Source organism: Hylobates moloch, unplaced genomic scaffold (assembly GCF_009828535.3).
Source record: "Hylobates moloch isolate HMO894 unplaced genomic scaffold, HMol_V3 SCAFFOLD_5, whole genome shotgun sequence".
Lineage (NCBI taxonomy): Eukaryota > Metazoa > Chordata > Mammalia > Primates > Hylobatidae > Hylobates > Hylobates moloch.
This window is the reverse complement of record NW_026652280.1, coordinates 46,296,293-46,310,854: the sequence shown is the minus strand read 5'-3', so window position 1 is coordinate 46,310,854 and position 14,562 is coordinate 46,296,293. Positions and strand designations below refer to the sequence as shown.

At 32.5% G+C, this 14,562-nt stretch overlaps 1 protein-coding gene across 6 annotated transcripts in view; it reads right to left on the bottom strand.

Moving 5' to 3' along the window:
* CCDC178 (coiled-coil domain containing 178) overlaps positions 1 to 14,562 on the bottom strand; it is a 506,076-nt gene that overhangs the window by 387,903 nt on the left and 103,611 nt on the right. For all 6 annotated transcript variants that reach the window (XR_009213490.1, XM_058438507.1, XM_058438509.1 and 3 more), the window contains exons 10-11: positions 10,689 to 10,909; positions 957 to 1,099 (exon numbers count right to left, since the gene is read on the bottom strand). Coding sequence is in view for 5 of the 6 variants with exons in the window: in XM_058438507.1 (XP_058294490.1) it covers positions 957 to 1,099; positions 10,689 to 10,909 (364 nt within the window). In the remaining variant the exon portion in view is untranslated. The remainder of the gene's footprint in view (positions 1 to 956; positions 1,100 to 10,688; positions 10,910 to 14,562) is intronic.

The window sequence follows — 14,562 nt, the reverse complement described above, 5'->3', positions numbered from 1 at the left end:
GAGGCAGGAGAATGGCGTGAACCCAGGAGGCGGAGCTTGCAGTGAGCCGAGATTGCACCACTGCACTCCAGCCTGGGCGACAGAGTGAGACTCCGTCTCAAAAAAAAAAAAAAAAAAAAAGAAAATATATCCAATTGATCAAATATAACTAATCAGGTTAGTTATAAAAGAGATTTCTTTATTAACTAAATAGATAATATTTAAGTACATGTTGAAATATACATTGGATGTGAGGAAATATAAACACCTTAAGAAATGAATGTTATTTAGGTTGTGAAATTTTGTATAAATTGATTTTGCTTATATGTATATGACTCTAACTCCCATAGTGGCTATAAGTTCTTTTATACTAAATCATTGATCAATTTGAATAAATAAAAATGCTATTACATCACACAGAATCATAAAGAAGTTATAGTCAACAAAAGGAACTGAAGGAATATCAGAAAATGAATACATCAGGAACAAATGTAGAAAAGAAAAAACTCTCAATAAATAATATGCCAAAATAATCTATATATTTAAATATTTTATTTCATTGGTAATCAAATAAATTCAAGTTGAAATATTACATGCTAAGTTTACAACTCATTTATTGATATCTAATTTGTTTTTAATCATATCCCATGCTGGATTTTTTTTTAAATAGTTACTTTTGCACACATAGTAGGGATATTTATTGTTATAACATGTCCTCAGGCAATTTCACAATATATATGAAGACCTTTAAGATGACACAGAAATATAGTACTTTAGGGATTTATGCACACATAATTTTACATATATGAAATATACATCTTTTTATTTACATATAAACTTGGTGATAAGACAGGTATGAATAATTTAAAATTTTATTTTTCTCTTTATCTAAATTTTCCATATAGAAATATACATTACATTTTTACTTAATATTTAATTTCTAAATGCTATAATTAGTGTTTGTGAAAAATTCTTACTTGTAGGCCTCTATGGTTTTTTCATCCTGGTAAATATCTTTATCCATCTCTTCTTTAATTTGCTGAGCCTTCAATCTGGCATTTTCACAGGCTTCTAAAGCTTCTTCAAGTTCTTCATTAACTTTTCTGTGTAGGTCCATTACCTAGAAATGAAAATATTTTTGCTTATATTTGCACTTAATGGTTAATTAAAAATAATAACTTCAACTTAGTGTAGTATTGATTTAGATCAAAAGTTCTTTAGAAACATTTTCTTCCCACATTTAGCCTATTGTTTGGTAAGTGGAATTTCAGCCCTGACAGGCATTAATGCTGGGAATGTATAAATGTTACTGAAGAAAATAATTTCAATATCCAAGTTAACATGTCCAAAATGAAATCATTATCTCTTCACTCATAAAAAATTTTTATTACTCAAATAATACTTATTATTTAAAAAATCAGAAAACAAAGATGAACAATCGCAAACAAAGTCACCTGTACTCCTCTCCACTAAGAAAAACCATTATTCTTAGATTGGTGCAAAAGTAATTGTGGTTTTTGTCATTAAAAGTATGCACCAACCTAATATCTTAGTGTAATACTTCAAAATGTTCAGTTTTTACTCCTTTTACTAATGAACAAACATCATACTAATCTCCTGTTTTACTAATTAACAAACATCATACTAATGCTCATGTCTCCATCTCTTCCTTCTGTCTCTCTCTGTATATCGCAGTATCACATTACTTTTACTTAATATTCCCTTATATCACACATACTCATGATGTTACTCATTGTCAATTATATGAGCATTATGCACAGTTTGACATGCACAACGCACGTATGAGGGACATACAACATCAACAGTACTGTGATGAAGAACCATGTAAGGAAATTGCACAATATATAGTTATACTGCATGTTCTTGAATATTTTCTTCAAACATACTGTTAAAACAGAATTTTTTGAGTCATAAGGTATTAGCATATATTTTAAGAATTTTGATTAATATTGGTTGCCAAATTACTCTCCAGAATAAGTGGTAACACTTTGTATTCTCACCAGTGGAACAGAAGAAAGCCCATGTTCCAAAACTCTTTCCAGCATTTTATATTACTTTTTCCTAATAATATTATTTAAATTGACAGGCCAAAAGGTTATTGTGTACATTTTACTAGAATTTGATGGCTGTTTCTGTAACAATTTTGGAATGATTGACATTTTTACTACAATAAGCCTTCCTGTCTTAGGATATATTATGGGTCTACATTAATTGCCCCTTTATTTTCTTTAATAAGATTTCATAATTGTAGTCTTAAATTGTCTACACCTTTATAAATTTCTTCACCAATATTTAATGACTTGCTAGTAAAGGAATTTTCTGTTTATATTTTTAACTATTTATTGAAAGTATGGAAAAAAACTTTATTTGTGCTAGTAAAAGTATGTTGTATTGGATGGTTTAGTTCTGGGAATACAAACTTATTTTGAAAACAACAGTCTTCTATTTGGTGTTTTAATTATAATAATATTAAAATAATTTTATTTCACAATTTTTAAATGTATATCTTTTATTTCATTTTATTGTCTTATTACATAGCTTTCTTCTGTTCCACTGGTGAGAATACAAAGTTCCCCAAAATGATGTTAAATTATAATAGGGATGTCAGGTTTACCTGATTTGTTCCTATTATTACAGCTTTAGCATTTTAATGATTAATATGGATGCTTGTGTGAAATAGTTCTTTATTTAAATTAAGGTGGTTTTCAAATTTTAATTTTTATTATAATTGCCAGTTTTAAATAATGAATACATCTTAAGCATCATTTAATAAAATTCTATTTTTTAATCATGTTAATACAATAAATTATACACCTAGATTTTCTGCTGTTAAACCATTCGCACATCGCTATAATACATTTCTTTGGAGTGACATATTTTTCTTCTCTTACATTGAAGAATTCTTTGGCAAATAATTTATGTAATTTTTCAAATATGTATTTATTGGTAACTTACATATGTAACGTTATTTTTATAGAATTTCCATAAAGTTTCGGTATTGAAATATGTCACCTTCATTTAATTTAAAAATTTCCCTCCTCTTCTTTGGACTAAATATTTAAAACAATATTGAAATTATTCATCTTTTACAGGTTAGATCATACGCAACTGCAATATCACCAGCTTTAGGGTTTATTATTAAGTGCAATAATTTGATATTTTATTTTTGAGTTTCCCTTTGATACTGCAATAATATCTACATACAAAATTTTTCTTGTGGTTAAGCTAATTTTGATAGTATAATTATTTTTTCTAGTTTTATGGGACGGTGATCTTACAACACATCTTTTGAAATTTATCCTTCTAAATTTACTTATTTGTTGAAGTACAACTTATATAGTATAGAATGAGACAAGTTAAAGTGTACAATTCAGTGGCATTCGGTACATTCACAATGTTGTGCCAACATCACCCTTTTCTAGTTCCAAAACATTTTCATCATCCCAAAGGGGAACTCTGAACTCATTAAATGGTTACTCCCTAGTCTCCCCTTCCTATTTTAAAATATTCTCCTAGTGGGAAGACACAACGCAGTGAAACTGGGCTAGATGAAAGGCAGAATTCTGTCACTTACAGCTCCAAAGGAGAGATGGCTACCAGGTAGGGCTGTGTTAGGGGGTTCAGCTGGAGACAGGTTAGCAACAAGCTGGAGCTATAGGGGACAGCTTATGGGTGGCAAACAGTGGGTGTGGGTAGCTAAATTTCAGCAGATCTCTGTGGAGTGGCTAATTTTAATCATTTCAGCAGACTCTGAAGTACAGCGGGTGTCCCTGCTTGTCTGGGGCCTGTCTCTGTTGAGAATAGGATGGGTACATAGTGGCGTGGAATGTGAGGGCCCAGGAAGGGGTTGGATATGTGAGTTTAATCAGCTGCTCAAGAAAGGGAGGGTCAGCCTTTAGCCACCGCCTCAAAACTGGGTAAGACAACACAACACACTGTGTACTCTAAGAAGTAAAATATGTGCCTTGGCTACTCCGTCATGCCTGGAATTCTGGAGGGGCTGAGTGTCCTTGCAAGCCTTGTTTTATGGCCTTAGCATAACTGGAGACATGTGGGACCTTGATTTATATTTTGGCTATTTATGAGGCAAGGGATTCCCAGAGTTGTTTACTCTAAAGGGGGCAACTCTTTGCTTCCCACTCTGTATCCCGTTGTTTTTGGGGTTTTTTTCAATTCTTTTTTTCTTGTTTTGGGCTTCTAGGCACCATCTTTGTCTGCTAACTTATATTGCATACCTTCTCGGTGGTTACAGAAAAAGGGGGATTGAGCAGCCCTCTGACCTAACTTGAAGTCAGCCTTCTCTCTCATTCGAAGACATCAAGTCTACCTCCCAGGTATTGGGGTGTGCACTTAAAGAGGTACAGTAGACTTCCTTTGTGAAAATGCAGTTAGCCCAAAGTATCAGTCCTTTGACATGTTGTAATGCAGCAGCATTTACTAAAGCCCAAGCACACTGGCTAGGGGTTTTGAATTTTGTAAGCAACTGGGTAACTTCAGCAGGCCTCTAGCCAGGGCCTTAAAACTGGGTCAAGATTGCATAATAAAAAAATAATAATTTTAAAGGGTTTTAAAACTGTATTACAAACAAAACATGACAAACGAAACTTGATATTACATTTGCCCCAGCCCTAGGCAGTCATTAATCTTTCTGTGTCTATGGATTTACCTATACCGGATCTTTTACATAAATGAATTATGCAATATGTGACTTTTTGTGTCTAGCTTCTTTACTTAGCATAATGCTTTGACGTTTTATTCATGTTGTAGCATGTATCAGTACCTCATTTCTTTTTATGGCTTAATAATATTTCATTCCATTGATATATTGCATTTTGTTTATCTCAGTAAATAAACATTGGGCTGTTTCTTTTGGTTATTGTGAATAGTGGTACTAATATTTATGTACGAGTTTTGTTTTTGTTTTTGTTTTTTAGTCTCAGCTTTTGTTTCTTTTAGATATATACCTGGTGGTACAATTGCTGAAGAATATGGTAATTCTGTGTTTAGCTATTTTAGAAATAACCAAAATGTTTTCCATAGCGGCTGCACTATTTTTGCATTCCCACCAGCAAATTACAATGGTTCCAGTGTCTCTAGGGCATCCTTGCTACTTTCCATTTTATTTTTAATCCTATCCTAATGGGTATGACTGGTATCTTATTGCGGTTTTGATTTGCAATTTTTAAAGACTAATGATGTTGAACGTACATCTTTTCATGTGTTTGCTGCCCATTTGTATGTCTTTCTGAAGATATGTCTATCTGTTCATTACTATGAACAGATACATAACAGATATATGTATATCTGTTCATGGCAAGTTCTCTATTTTAAATTTAGTTGTTTGTCTTTCAGTTGTCAAATTAGAAGAGTTCTTTATATATTCTGGGAACTATATCCGTTTGAGATATATATAATTTGCAATGTTTTCTTTCATTCTATAGGTTGTCTTTTTACTTTCTTGATAGTGTCCTTTGATGCAAGAATGCTTTTAATTTTGACTAAGTCCAATTTTTCTATTTTTTTCTCTTTCGTTACTTGTACTTTCAGTGTCATAGCTAAGAATCCATTTCCAAATCCAAGGTCATAAAGATTTATCCCTAGGTTTTTTTTTTTTTTTTTGAGACAGTCTTGCTCTGTTGCCAGGCTGGAGTGCAGTGGTGCCATCTCAGCTCACTGCAACCTCCACCTCCCAGGTTCAAGCGATTCTCCTGCCTCAGCCTTCTGGGTATCTGGGACTACAGGCCCATGCCACCACACCCAGCTAACTTTCGTATTTTTAGTAGAAATGGGGTTTCACCATGTTGGCCAGAATGGTCTCCATCTCTTGACCTCGTCATCCGCCCACCTCAGCCTCCCAAAGTGCTGGGATCACAGGCGTGAACCACTGCACCTGGCTATCTGTAGGTTTTCTTTTAAGAGTTGTATAGTTTAAGCTCTTATATTTATGTCTTTGGTTCACTTTGAGTTAATGTTTATATGGTGGGAGGTAGGGGTCCACTTTTATTCTTTTGAATATATATGGATATTCAATATCCCAGCATCATTTGTTGAAGAGGCTACACTTTCTTTCAATAAATGATTGTTCTTGCACCTTGTTAAAAATCAATTAGCCATAGATGTGTATGTTTATTTCTGAAATTTCAGTTCTACTTTATTTATCTATTTCTTTATACTTAGGCAAATATATTTTGCTTACTACAGCTTTGTAGTAAGTTTTGAAATTGGAAAATGTGACTTCTCCAATGTGGCCTTCTTTAACAATATTATTTTTGCTATCTGGGGTTCCTTGCAATTCTATGTGAATATTAGGGTAGGCTTTTCCATTTCTGCAAAAGATCATTGAGCTTTTGTTCTGGATTGCATTGACTTCATAGATATTTTTAGGTGCTATTGACATTTTAACAATATTGAGTCTTCCAATTCATGAATACAGGATGTCTTTCAATTTATTCAATTCTTATTCAATTTATTTCAGCAAAATATTATAGTTTTTGCTATAAAATCTTTCATCTTCTTAAAATTATTAGTATTTTATTATTTTTGATGACCCATATATGGAATTGTTTTCTTAATTTTTTTTGGATTGTTCACCACTAATGTATAAAAATACAACTGAGATTTGTGTGTTGAGCTGAATTCTGCAAGTTTGCTAAATGTGATTTTTAGCACTAAGAGACTGTTTTGTGAATTCTTTGGTATTTTCTATATATTAGATCATGTCCTCTGATAATAAAGAAAATTTGACTTTTTAATTTCTAATTTGTATGCCTTTTATTTCTTTTACTTGCCTAACTACTCTGGCTTGAACTTTCTGTACAATGTCAAATAGAAGTAGTAAAAGAGGGTATCCTTCTCTTATTTATGATCCTAGAGGAAAAGGTTTTTAAGTCTTTCACCATTATGTTCAGTATTACCTGTGGGTTTTACAAAAATGTCCTTATTCATAGTGAGCAAGTTTTCTTTTTCTAGTTTGCTGAGGGTTTTTACCATGTAAGAATTTTGGACTTTGTCCATTGTTTGTTCTTCAACTGAGACAAGTGTGTGTGTGTGTGTGTGTGTGTGTGTGTTTCCTTTATTTTATTCATGTGGTACATTAAACTGATTTATTTTCATATGTTGTATCACATATGTATTCCTGTGATAAATGCCATTTGTTCTTGATGTATAATCTTTTTAATATGCTGCTAGATTTGGGTTGCTAGGATTTTGTTGAGGATTTTTGCATCTATATTCATAAGGTATACTGGTCTATAATTTACTTCCTTGTGATATATGTATCAGGCTTTAGTAACTAGGTAATGCTGACATAGATGAGTTAGGAAGTGTTCCTTCCTCCTCTTCCTCTTTTCCTTTTGGAAGAGTTTGAGAGTTTGAGAATTATTAGAGTGTGTGTGTGTGTGTGTGTGTGTGTGTGTGTGTGTGGTATAATTCACTAGTGAATCCACTTGGTCCTGGGCTTTTTTTTTTTTTTTTTTGTGGAGGGGGGAGGTGGTTACTTATTCATTCCTTTACTTATTATACACCTGCTCAGATTTCCTATTTCTTCTTGATTCCATTTTATCTAGGTTATCTAATTTGTTGGCAAGAATTTTTATGGTCTCAATATATGTATTTTTATTTCTCTCTGAGGAAGTATTTGGGCCTCTCAGTGCTCATAATTCTGCTTTTCATTTTTGAGTATTGTCAGTTATGCTCATTTTACCAAAGAAAAATGTGTTTACTTTTACTAAGATATCACTTTTCTTCTACCTTATATTAGAGAGTTTTCATATTTTGGCTGCATGACACTTATAGCCTTTCTTAATAGCATCTCAGTTTCATGATGGGGAATTATTTTTTCTTGGGGAATTACTTTCCCTTGCATTGTACACCCACAGTGGATGGTTTCACAGAGTTTATGGCTCACACTACAGAAGACAAGAGGTCTAAACTCTCATTTTGACCCCTGGAATAGTTAGAAGGTCACCAGCTGACTTAAAGGCAGGTAAGCAGAAGCACTGATCTAGGAATTTAAGATGCGATGGAGTAGCACAATAATGACGAAATAAAAGAAGGGCAGTCATTGCATTAATGGTGACCATATGAGTCAGGCTTCTCTAGAGAAACAATCAATAGGAGCGAGGAAGATGGGGGAGAGAGACAGACTCATTTTAAGGAAAAGGCTCACATTATTTTGGAGGTACAAGTCCAAAATCTGCAGGGTAGGTTGGCAGGCTAAAGACCCAGGGAAAGGTTGCTGTCCCAGTCCAAAAGTAGTGTGCTTACAGGATTCCTTCTTGCTCAGAGGAGGTCAGTTTTTGTTCTGTTAAGACCTTCAGTTGATTGCACAAGGCCTACCCACAATATGGAGAATAATATGTTTTACTCTAAATCTACCAATTCAAATGTTAATCTCGTCCAAAAAAATGTACATTTATTGGAAACATCTGGAATAATGTTTGACCAAATATCTGGGCATCATGGCCCCATAAGTTGACAATTAAATTAACTGTAATTTTGGCCCTGATAAGCTTTACACAAACGTTGCTTTTTTTTTTTTTTTGGTTTGCTAGCATGAATTCTTTCTTCCCATTCACAAGCCTGATCTTCCAGCTGCCCAACAACTCCACTTGCCCTGCTTATAATGTACCCAAGTTCACTATCAGGGAAAAACACAGTAAAACAAAGGGATACCAATTAAAACACATATAGACAAGATTTTAAAGAATGACAATAAAAATGTTAGCTAAATTGTGAGTTATACCAGTTAGGATTGAGTTTTGCTGTAAGTTACAGAAATAAACCAAATAAGTTGCTTAAACAATGTTGCAGTTAACTTTCCTCTCACAGAACTATATCTGACTATCCTTTTACTCTTCAGCCATCCTGAGTTGTGGCTTCCATCCCCAAGGTTGCTTCATGATGTAAAATGGAAGTTAGAGCTGCAGCTATCATATCAAGGTTGCTGGAAGTTTAGTAAATAGCTTATTTGGCATTTTCTAAACTTCCAGCAACCTAGGTATGATAGCTGAGGCAAATGGCCAAATAGACTACCTGTGTGAGGCAGTCTATTTCAAAGAGATTTCCTAGAAATTGCAGCCAATAACTCCTACCTATATCTCATTAGAAATACAATGAGAAAAGGGAAATTGAGAAATATCTTCCAGCCTGACACATTGTCATCCAACTATATAGGGGTCTATTAATAAAAAAGGAGGACAGTACTTGCATTCTTGTCCACAGTGGAGAAATGAGACTTCAGTATTGCCACTACTTCAGTAATAGAAATTGTTATAGGCACTCTGAAAAATAACTTGGTGTTATCTAATAAAATAGTAAATGTGTATAACCTACAATCCAGTAAATACCCAACTAGGTATATAACCCCACTAGGAAAAATTCACATGCAGATATAGTGGAAGGTATTCATGTGTGATTATTGTTTACAGTCAAATAAGCAGTTTTGTTGCCAGATATTGGAAACAACTCAGATGGCCAACAGAAGATGAAATAGTAAATAATTACATTGTGAAATATCTATTTGATGGAACATTGTAAGTAAAATGAATGAACTAGATCTATACATATCAACAGTAGCTTGATTAAACTAAAAAATTGTCAGATTAAAAAACAGGTTGCAGAATATTGCACAATGTATGGTACTATTTGTGTGATTAAAAATACTATGCATTGTTTATTTACACACATGCATATATATAATTATATAAATTATACAAATTTGGCTTATAAACACATGACATTCATTATAAAGATTGTCTTTGGTAAAGGAGGAATGAAAATGGAACTGTTGAGGGAAACACAGGAGACATTTAACAACTTGTTTTATTTACTTTAAAATGTTCAAAAATAAATATAATACAAATTTAAATTTGTTCATTTTGTGACAATTATCAATAAATTATTTTCATATTCCACAATAGGAGAGTTAAATATCTAACTAACCATTAAGAATACTTTTATTTCATTTATATATTTTCATAAACAATGAAATTAATATATTTTACTTGTATTTTTGCTCGATATGATTATGGCTTTAAAAAATACCCACAATTTTATTTTTCTGAAGTTCTTGTTTTGTTTTGCTTTGCTTTGAGACAGGGTCTCACTCTGTCATCCAGGATAGATTACAGTGGCACAATCACGGATCACTGCAACCTCAACCTCCAGGGGTCAAGCAATCCTCACACGTCAGCCTCTACCTCAAAAGGTCAAGCAAGACTCCCACCTCAGCCTTCCAAGTAGAGGATACTACAGGCACGAGCCACCACATCTGGCTAATTTTTGTATGTTTAGTAGACATGGGGTTTCACCATGTTACTCTGGCTGATCTCTAGCTCCTGGGCTCAAGCGATGCACCCACCTCAGCTTACCACCCAAAGTGCTGGTATTACAAGTATGAGTCACCACACCTGGCCTTACCTAGCTATTTTAAATCACCAAAATTTTACTAGAATTTTGACTAAATCTGCTTAATAATCTTAAATATAATGGTAAGAAAAGAAGACATAGTTAAAATGAATGCCAACAGTTGGTAATGTGTAGAGACAAAGAGCGGGTCAATTTTAAGAAAAAAAAAAAAACAAAAAAAAAAAAACCTTTAAAGCTGTGTTAATTTCTTATGGTTGAAAAGTTTTTGCATAACTAAGTAATAATTTATGAAATGCTCATGCATTCGTTTATTTATTTACCTCCATTTTTTTTTTGTAATGGTTCTTCAGATCTTGAAGTTCCTGATTCCGCTTAGAGTCCAGTAGAGGGCCATGTTCATTCATGTAGTCTATGTCTGCTTGAATCTTTGCATTTGCTTCTTCTAACTCTGTCTTTTGTTTTTCAAAATGTTGTAGTTGATTAGCTTTATCTTCAAGATGCCACTGTAATTCTATAACATCGCTCAAATAGGCCTCGTGTTCTAGATATAGAAGGATAAGAACAAAAGAAAATCTGATTGGAGAAAATGTTTGATAATACCTAAATATAAAACATTTTAATTTCAGAAATTCCTTATTTGTGAATCTTACTACTTTTTTTTTTTTTTTTGAGATGGAGTTTTGCTCTTTTTGCCCAGGCTGGAGTGCAATGGCACGATCTTGGCTTACTGCAACCTCTGCCTCCCAGGTTCAAGCAATTCTGCCTCAGCCTCCCAAGCAGTTGGGATTACAGGCATGCGCCACCACGTCTGGCTAATTTTGTATTTTTAGTAGAGATGGGGTTTCTCCATGTTGGTCAGGCTGGTCTCAAACTCCTGACCTCAGGTGGTCCACCTGCCTCAGCCTCCCAAAGTGCTGGAATTACAGGCATGAGCCACCACACCCAGCCAAATCTTATAGTACCTCTAAAATAAAAGGTACTATAAAATATATTACTTTCTTAATTCATCATCAAAAGGATTAAAATACATGTTTCATAAGATAATAGTTATTTTAGTACAAATCCTGTTTATGTTGTACGGTCAATGTATATTCTGATCATTCTATAAAGTACTCTATGTAACTGCTTCAAAGTGAGAACTGCAAGAGTAGAGGCCTTCCAAAACCACCTAGAAGGAAAATGATGAAATAAGACTTACAAATATCAGAACGAAAAAGGCAAAAGTGATTATTATTTTCTTATAGAAAAACACATGAAATAGTGAAATGAAAATTATTACAAGTAAGATAGTTCATGTAAAAGCAATATAAAAAATGCTTACCTATATATAAATATGTTGAAAACAGAATATCTCACAATAGCAAAACTAAAACATAAAATAAACTACATAAATCTATTAATAAACCTAACATGAATTGGGTAAGGTCTGTAAGGGGAAAGTGACAGCATGCTATCAAACAACACAAAAGTGAATTTGAATAAATGAATAAAGTTACTTTTTCTGTATAAAAATATTTGAAATTTTAAGCACAGGAATTTCCTTATATTAATGTATAAATTTAATTAAATCCCAATGAACAGACAAGGACAATTTTAGAAAAAAACGTTAAAAGATTTTCTCATTATTTTAAGTTTCTAGCATTAACTGAATCTTGCATTTTTGGAATAAAACTAGGTGGGCTAGTTTATTTTCTTTTTTATCTTTTTAAAATAAATTTCTTGATGGAATTTGCTGATATCTTTACTTGGGATTTTCTGCATTTATACTTGTAATTTTGGCCTGTATTTTTCTATATTTGTACTGTGATCATTTAATTTTGATTTATAATTTATGATAGCTTCTTATATCAGCTGTAGTTTCTTTTGATTTCTTTTCTCTAAGATGTTGTGGAAGTTTGAAATTGCGTATTAAGCCCCATGGCCCTATGTATATATTTATTTATTTTGTGAGGAAGGATTTTTAGTTGCTGGGTCAAAATCGTTCCTTTAATGACTATATGAATATTTTGATTATCTATTCAGCAAGCTATTTTTCTCTGTAAATTTATTTAGTTTGTCAAAGTTTCAACAATATTCAAAGAAATTTGTTCTTAATGTAGTCATCACTATTAATCACTGCTACGTCCCTATGTATTTTCATGCCTAATCTGAATCAGTTACACATTCTCACTGTGTTTTTTGTTAATTTTGCCATTGGTTTTACATTATGCTCTTTCTATTGAGCCAACTTCAGCTTTGCATCTCTTCTGCATTACATATTTTTATTATTTTACCATTTTGTTATTGGGTTTCTCCTTTTTGCTTTGTATTTATTTTGCTTTTTTTCCTAACTTCTAAACTCATATCCTTTGATAATTAATTAAGTCCCTCTTTTTGATGTAACAAAAGCTACTAATTTCTCTTTAATGACTTGGATTTTTCCCATACATGTAATGATACTTTTAATGATTTTTTTAAATGAAATACTTCTAAATATTTTTTATTTTCTGATACATGCAATGTTTGATAACACTTTTTTTTATGTTTTTTACCCTCACCAACTAGACAGTTAGATTTTTGTTCTAAAGAGTCAGACATTATCTTGTTAAATATTGTCATTATTACTTCCATGAGGATCTTCTATTAAATATTCATGATGCCCTCTCATTCTGTATGCCATATTATAAATATTTTATTTATATTTTTCTCTCCTTGTCTTGCTGTGATGCATTCCATGCAATTTCTTCAAGTTTTACAGTTAACTATTACTTCTCTCTGAGTCTAATAAACAATTTAACCAATTATTAAATTAATTTTATGTAATATATTTTTCATTTCTTATAGTTTTTCATTTGCATATTTTGCTTTCTTTAAAAAAGTTTCTTGTCTTTGCTTTTATTTTTAAACCTTTTTATTTCTTGAAATGTATCAAACACTTATTTTATAATCTCAGATATAATCCTATATCTGACACATTTTGAGTAAAATTATGTGGTCTGCTTCTACTGATTCACACCCATTGAACCTGTATCTTTGTGTGTTTTATGATATTTAATATTGAGCTACTTCTTTTCTTGGAACTTTATCTGAGATAAATTTTTCATGCCTGGGTTGAAATTTTAGTCTTGCAGAGCAAATTTGTCTTTGATCCTGTCAGTTGCCTGACTTTACTACTAACCTACTGAACATTTAAATGACATTCTCCACTTAACAGTTTTTAAGCACACAGACAGCAAGCAGTGGGGGATCACAAACCTATTTGAGATTAGTACATTACAAATGTTCAGGAAGCATTGTTTTCTTCCATTGTATAAGAGAAACAAGTTTCTTGGCTGCTCAATCTGAGCCACAGGTTTATTCATGGTCCACTCTTAGGCTGAGGATTAGTAGACCATTGGATTCTCATTTTTATGTCCAGATCTCTAATTAGACTTGTCACTCTGGGTGAGACTTAAGCTTTATTTCCAGTATCCTGTACCCTACACATACATCAAAATGGCAACTCAAGGACATCAGGGTTTCAAGGATTCCCCCAGGGCTAAATCTAACACTGATGTCTATTTATTTTCAGAAATTTCCATTCCAAACTTAAATGTTGGCCATGCTACATTTCTTATGTTCTTGACAACTTAAATGATTTGAAGAATTAAACTACATGAGCAAATATGACAATTGAAATTATAACTTTGATATTATTGGTTTATTTTCTGAATTAATAGTTAAAGTGAACACCCTATTCTCAAAACTCAATGAATAACTAAACAGAAAATTCTTAAGGAGATAAAACACTTGAACAGCACTATCAACCAAATTGACCTGATATTTATAGATAGTCTACCCAACAACAGCAGAGTATATATTAATTTGAACTAAACAGAACATTCTCCCAGACAGATAAAGTTTTAGGAAATTTATAAACTATAAATAATTTAAATATGAATGAAACATTTAAAAAATGTTTCTATGGCCTTATAGTATAGTTTGAAGTTGGGTAATATGATGCCTCCAGCTTTGTTCTTTTTGCTTAGTCTTGCTTTGGCTATGCAGACTCTTTTTTGGTTCCACATGAATTTTAGGATTGCTTTTTTCTAGTTCTGTGAAGAATGGTGGTGGCATTTTGATAGGAATTACATTGAATGCCATATGGTCATTTTCACAATGTTGATTTTACTCATCCATGAGCATGGGAGGTGTTTCCATTTGTTTGTGTAGTCT